The sequence below is a fragment of the Emys orbicularis genome, chromosome 3 (assembly GCF_028017835.1).
Source record: "Emys orbicularis isolate rEmyOrb1 chromosome 3, rEmyOrb1.hap1, whole genome shotgun sequence".
Taxonomy (NCBI): Eukaryota; Metazoa; Chordata; order Testudines; family Emydidae; genus Emys; species Emys orbicularis.
The window spans coordinates 24,693,822-24,701,221 of NC_088685.1; the positions used below are offsets into that span (position 1 = coordinate 24,693,822).

General features: G+C 43.8%; 1 protein-coding gene across 1 annotated transcript; it reads left to right on the plus strand.

Moving 5' to 3' along the window:
• Window positions 1-1,307: 1,307 nt before the first annotated feature.
• TTC32 (tetratricopeptide repeat domain 32) lies at window positions 1,308-5,882 on the plus strand. Its single transcript, XM_065400904.1, has 3 exons — window positions 1,308-1,557; window positions 2,398-2,564; window positions 4,794-5,882. The coding sequence occupies exons 1-3, from the start codon at window positions 1,409-1,411 to the stop codon at window positions 4,919-4,921; spliced, it is 444 nt and encodes a 147-aa protein (XP_065256976.1). The 5' UTR covers window positions 1,308-1,408; the 3' UTR covers window positions 4,922-5,882.
• Window positions 5,883-7,400: the final 1,518 nt, after the last annotated feature.

Below are 7,400 nucleotides of genomic sequence, written 5' to 3' on the forward strand. Positions count from 1 at the left end.
AGTTGAATTCTTTAACCAGGTGCTAGATCGTGCAATGCAGTCAGTTGAAGAACGTTTCATGCAGCTCAAAGAACGCAGCAGTATATTTGGGATGTTGTGTGATATTCCAAAACTCCTCACTATACCTGAAGACCTACACCAGCAATGCAGGGCACTAGAGACAGTGTTGACACATGATGACATGCACGATATTGATGTGAGTGATTTAGGTGATGAACTGAAAGCCCTTTCAATATACATTTCAGCAGGATCAACTCCAAAGGCTGTTCTGGAATATATGTGCACAAACATGACCACCTTCTTTTCAAATGCTTTTGTTGCTCCACGAATACTTATAACACTTCCTGTAAGTTGCCAAAGGAGAATGCAGCTTCTCCAAGCTGAAGTTAATAAAAACACATCTGTGCTCCACAATGACACAGGAGAGGCTGGTCAGCCTTGCAACCATCTCAATAAGCTGGCCCAGACTGTGGACCTTCAGGAAGCAGTTCAAATCTCTGCAACCAAGAAGGCACAGAAAGCACCACTTTGACTATTCAAATAGATAAAAATGCCAGTGTTTACTATGCAGACAAGAAAAGTTACATTTGCTGTTCAGGCGTTTGAAAGTCAAGTGTTACTTAAAATTTTTGAACAAGGGATTTTAAGTTGTTAGTTCTCCTTTATTGGGAGAGGAGTAGAACAGGAAGAAGGCAGAATTGAGATCTTTCAAAGTTTTGGCCCAAGCAAGGGGGCATGGGGGAATGATCCATCTCAGGTCCCAAAATGTGGTGGGCTGGCCCTATGGGTAGGGAGCGCGAGCAACAGAGGGAAGGAGGATGGAGTGAACAGGGGCGAGGCCTCAGACAAAGTGTGGGGCAGGGCTGGGCCCTCAGAGGATGAGTGGGGCAGGGGGCGGGGCAAGGTGTTTGGTTTTGTGTGAGTAGAAAGTGGCACCCCCATTGCCCCGGCTGGGAGAATGCCGGGATGGGCAGAGCTGTTCCCAGTACGGCCTAGGGCTGGCAGGGATGTGGGACGCAGCACGGGGAGCCCACCCGATAAGGGTGGTTCGAGGTGTTCAGCCCCACCCATAAGCAGGACAGGTATTTCGGAGCCGACGGGCCTGAGGGCATTTTACAGGGAGCGCCTTCGGGCAGGAGGCGGGAGCTGTGCGGCAGACCCAGGCCGGGAAGCGCCCTGGTGGAAGGGGAGAAGTATAAAGCGTCCGGCTCAATCGGGGCTATAGGTAAAGTCTGGCTCGGGAGCCCAGTGCATTATGGGTAGCTCATTTACTGCGCAGGCGCCCTACAGCGCAACGAGGGGCGGTGCTGTGACGTCACGTCTCCGGGCCCGGAGTGCGGCCACCGTAACGCGCCGCCGCCGAACCCTGGGGCGAGCGGGGCGGTTGCTGTGGTGATGTAACCCCGTCATGGAGCAGGAGCCGGCTCGCGAGTCCCCTGACCTGCTGTCGGCCGCGCACGCGCAGTTCCGGGAGCAGCGCTTCGAGGCTGCGGAGGAGCTGTACAGCCGCTTCATCGCGCAGTGGGTATGCGCCTCTGCCGGCCCCGCCCCCACCAGGTGAGTCTCGAGTAGCTCGGGGACGGGGCGGGGCTCGTTCTCTTGCCGGCGGGGCGGGGCTGGCGTTTCTGCGGAGGGATGCGGGCAGGGGAGCAGGGGGCGCAGCTCCTCCACTCGACGGAGTGGGGGGAAGCTCTAGCTCTCCGCGCGCCCAGCAGCCAATGGGATGGGCCGCGAGGCTGTGGCGGGCGGGGCCTTGGGCCGGGCCGGGAGCGCCCCCAGGTTGGGGCTCCGCCCCCACGTCCTGCCCGTTCCCACCTGTGCTGGTCCCCAGCCTGTCCTCTGCACGGCCCCCTCCCCCAGCAGGGCAGAGCCACTGGGGGCTGCCAGGAGCCCGCCTGCTAGAGCGATGGGCACCCCCAGGGCAGGGGAGTCGTGTTCCGCCCGGCGTTTGTAACCCAGGCCCCCGACACGGGGAACAAAGCGCAAACCGGGCGGGAACTGAGCCAGGGACAGGCACGCCAAGGGGCGGGGCGGGGTCTCCTTCCCTGGCAAGGTGGGAATCCAGAGCGGGTGTTTCTCTGAAAGGGATTGTTTGGAGGAAGTTCTGTGGCTTGTTACACAGGAGGCCAGACTAGATGATCACAATCTACACCGGAGAGAGTTCTCCCATCAGTGTAGTTAATCCACTTCCCCGAGAGGCAGTAGTTATTTGGCAGGAGAAGCTCTCCCGCCAACATAGAACTGTCTACACGAGGGGTTAAGTTGGTTAACTAAGTTGCTCAGAGGTGTGGATTTATCACACCCCTCAGCGATATAGTTATATAGATATAGGTATATAATGTAGACCAGACTTTTGACTCTTAAGTATTCAGTGCCCGCTCTCTCTTTTAAATCAAGGAAATACCTCACCCATGATCTCGCCACTGCATTCAACAACAGGGGACAAATCAAGTACATGCGGGTTGACTTTTATGAAGCAATGGATGACTACACATCAGCCATACAAACCCAACCTGATTTTGAAGTCCCATATTATAACAGAGGATTAATACTGTACAGGCTAGGTATGGAAAAAACATGGTTCATTTTCTAATTTAGTATGTTGCCTTTGCAGACTGCCTTGCACAATGGTGCCCCATTCTTGGTTGGCCCTTAAGCACTACCATGATAAACATAATACTATTAATGTGCTGCAAACTTGGACCTGCATTACTCTAATTTCATGCCAGTGGAATTATACCATTGTAAAATGGTGGGAAATCAGCCCCCTTAAATCACTGTCCAAAGTAACAGAGGGTCCTGTGGCACCTTTAAGACTAACAGAAGTATTGGTAGCATAAGCTTTCGTGGGTAAGAACCTCACTTCTTCAGATGTCTTGCATCTGAAGAAGTGAGGTTCTTACCCACGAAAGCTTATGCTCCCAATACTTCTGTTAGTCTTAAAGGTGCCACAGGACCCTCTGTTGCTTTTTACAGATTCAGACTAACACGGCTACCCCTCTGATACTGTCCAAAGTAATTGCTTTAAAAATAAACAGGAAACTGGGTTTTTTAACAGGTTTGTTTATATGATATTGGGATGCTGAACAAACCAAGTGACCCACCAAATAAGTGGCAGCCTTTCATAATGTAACTTGATCTGTGTAAAAAGGCCTCCAGACTAATTTGTTTCTGTCATTTGGCTTTTTATTTGTGCTGGGTAAAGTTTTGGGGATAGAGTTGTTGGCCCTGATTCTGCTCAAACAACATTTTTTGCACCAGGGGAAATCCATTGCTTTCAATGGAGGTATTCCTGATAGTATACCATGGTATCTATCAGATATAAAAACACACTTGAGTAATATTATGTGTGAGAAACCAATAAAGGCAAGGAAATCATAAATTGAGGCTACTAGGCTGCTTTTCAGTCCTCTCTTCCATCATCCCATTTGGCCATTATCACTATATGGTGTAGCCGATGGTGTCGCAGTATTTGTTTGTAATCTTTTATTTAGGGATTGCACTAGGTGAACACCTGATAAACAAGAGCTGATTGATTTATTCTAACAACTAATGAGGTTGGGAATAATGATCACCATTTTACAGAGATTAAGGCCACAAGTAAATCAGTGGTATGCCAGGTAGAGAAACCAGATCCCCTGGAATCCTAGTTTGGTGTATTAACCACAAATCCATCCTTCCCATTATGTGATCTGTGTTTTGCAGATTGACTTGGATATAAGTATTTTGTGTCATTCCAGATAGTATTAGGGGGTCAAGTGAGTGGTGAATCTTTTAAATCATAGTGTGATGTTTTTTGAAAATTTGTCCTTTGGGATATAACATTTTTTTTTCAAAGCCTTGTCATAAAATGTAAGAAAACAGCACTTATTTGAGCCCCGATAGCTGAGCAGGGCACAACAGTAGCTATGACAGCATTCACATTCACTTCAGTAAGCTTTGGATCAGGCCCTAAATCATCACAACAGAATTGGCTGCTGTGATTTGGGACATTCATCAGAAAAGTAATTTTAAATCAGTTATGTGAAATTCTTCTCTCTGTTTTGTGCTCTTTTGGGAATTAATACAGAAATAAATGTAGAGTGAAACTTTGATAACCCACAGTCCGTTTTTCAGAATAAAATGATTGTTACTCCCTACTTAGCAAATATTTAACATCGATGTGCCGAAGACTTCATTATATTATAACATTTACTACAGTATGTTTGCTAATACATTATGAATTATATTTAAATTAAACTACATTAATGTAAAAGATCATAGTACGCTTTTATGTATTATCCTTGTTGTTTTGTTCAATTTACTCAGCAATTTGCAAAATTCAGTAATCTCCCAGTAAGTCTCACCATCATTCTATAGTTTCATGAGTTCTATATCTTCTGTAAGTTTTCTGGTTTTGAAAACAATCTAAAATACTCATGTATGTTCCTGAAAGGAGACAAAACTACTAACAGTGATTCTGTGGATGTGCATAGTGGTATTACTGTTGAATGTTTTATAATGAAATGGCATTAGCAGAACCATTATGCTTTAATATGAATAATTAGAGTACAGAGCCTGATCTTGAGAAGACAGAGAGCCTCCTGTGAAGTACTAAACACCTTCAGCTCCCATTGTTTTTAAGTTGAGTTGATTGTGCTTAACACATTACAGGATATGTCTTAGAATTTCTAGTATATGCAACGGAGAGTTTTGTTTGGTAAAACCATCATGAATCATTCTTCAGTTTTTGTTTGTGAAATAGCTTAGATGCAGAAACAAGTAATGCACATTTTCTTCTCTTTTTGTCACAGGATACTATGATGAGGCTTTGAAAGATTTCAAGAAAGTTTTAGCATTAAACCCTGAGTTTGAAGATGCTTCCTTGAGTCTAAAACAGACTATTCTTGACAAAGAAGAAAAACAAAGAAGGACATATTAAAAATCCCACTAGCTCCATAAAAAATGTTTTCTTGAACACTTAGTTGACTTGAGATTTTAGTCTCTGATGAATAAAACACAAGATTGTTTACATTTAACTTATCTTGCTCTGGGGAAAAGAAATTTTCTTAGTTTTAGATAAATAATCAAAGTAGGTATGTACTATAATTGCCAAGTAAACTATAGTTTTTGAACAGCTCTGTAATTACAGTGTTGAACAAAAGCACAATGTTAAACCTGTCTACGATGCTGGTCATTCTGTGTTGAAATATTTTATAATATATACAAAGCTGGTGGAAGTTCAGTAACTACTACTAAAGTCTGATTGTTAAAGAAATGTTTATATGTACTCTTGCACAGATTTATTTAATAAGTCTTTAGTGGAGGAAATAGACAAATTATAGCAAGTTTCAATACTTGAAATTAGATGTTTAATCGAAATAATTTCTTTAACATTGTTAAAACTGTTTTACAGTATGTTAGTAGGTTGGAATATAACATCTGCCTATTGATTTCCAATATGTCCATCACAAAGGCAGTGGGCTATAGAGGGAGTATAGTATAAAGTTTATATTTTATTGTAATGTTTGAGTGGATACTAAATGGATATATTGTTTTGATTTCTGTATCATCTGCAGGAAACCACAAGGATTGTAATTGTTTGAGTTGTTCATAGCAATTTTCCTTTTGGCTTTTTTTTCTGTTTATTGAAAAAATTCAATTAATTTATTACATAAAACCCAGTGTGATCTAACTAGCCATAAGGATAAGTGCAAACCGGTTCATCTTTTATTTCAGATTAGACTAGAGAAGCAGCAGTTCAAGTCAAGAACACTGGGTCTATTATGCCATTGTGTTGTGCACAGGAATAAAGTTCTGGTTTTAAAAAAAAGTTTTTAATTGCAAGCATGGCATCAACTTTAAATGTATTCTGAATAAATAAGACCACTTTAAGGTTCCTTTTATACTGTATATTGCTTCATGGAAGATCTCACAGCTCCTTACAAATACAAGGTCATGTCACTGGAATGACGTGTGAGAGTCGGTGGGAAGTTCCACAGCACTACTTGGGTAAGTAAAGAGACTGGGGTTTAGCCCTTAAATTGCTTTGTGTTCTATCTACAGTTGCCACTTTCATTACAGAATTTGCTTACAGTTCTGGGGTGAAACACTGCAACTGTTTTAATGAGCATAACACCCCCTTACACACAATTTTGTACAACCCCATCCTGCTTCCCAGACAATGGTTTTAGCCTTATGACACACCTGTTAGGTTTGGTGGCATTGTTAGCCTTTTTTACAGGAGGAGAAGCAGACATCCTGTGGCAATAGGGTCCAAATTTTCAAGAGTCTCAGTTTTGGTTTTCAAATGAAGATTCCTGCAGCCATTAATTGTGTTCATTTCCCCATAAAAAACGTGTTGGGGAGGAATGCTTTCTATCTATGGCACACTCACATTTCATAACTATGACAAAAAGATTGTGGCAAATGAGGGTGATATTATTTTTATGAATAGTCTATGTACCTCCATTTAGGTGCTTCCTATTGTCCCGGTCTAAGTGGAATTGAATTAAAAAGGGTTATTAGGAAGAGCAAGCAGAAAACAAAACAGTGGTCAGACAAGACAGCTCTGGGCAAACAACGTCAAGTAACCGGTGACTGGGCCAGTAAATAAGGAAGATGCTCTTCCCAGGCATGAGCCAAAAGTTGCACAGCTGTTTTGCTAAGACCAGAGCCTACAAATCCGAAGTACCAAGCATGCCCTGGAGAAAGGAAGGGGTGAATGGTCAGCAGCTACTGGAGGGGGTGGAGGAAAGAGAATGCAGCAGAGGTAGTTGGTCTGAGGGAGAAGGGGTAAGCTTAGGCAAGATAGGAGTGCAGACATTTTGTATTGTAACCTTTTTCAATGCTTGTTGTGTGCCGGTGGGTAAATAGACAGTGGCTGTTTGGAAGGAGCTGTTCTGAGTCACATTAAGCAGCTGGTGATCACAGGCTCCCACAGGGAAGGGTCTTGCAAGTGCCTCGTGTTAAGGCGGTTGGAAGCAGGGTGGCTGCCACCTTGGGGTTCAGTCTAAAAGTGGTAGAAGTTCAGAATACCACTCAGAGGTACAGGTAGCAAAATGTGTCAGCTGAAGGCTGCACTCGTGAGGGCCAGCAAAGGAGTACAAGGCACCACTTGCTTTGCAATCATGAGTAGGGTGGGAGAACAGATGCTGGTGCTCCAGTCTAAATAGGGTGAACTACAGAGTTGCTCTCTGGGAGAAGTGCAGGTAGAGTTGAAAGACACTCTGTCAGTTGGAAAGTGTGTCTATGGAGAGAGCAGGCGAAGAGATCACAGGTGCAGCTCACCCCTGAACCATAACACAGTCCTTTCTAAATACAACACACAGGCATTTTAAAAAAATTGAAGAGTCCTCTTATGTATGTTTTGGAAAACAAAAAAACAAAGACTTTAAAAAAAAAATGGAGCTATACCTATC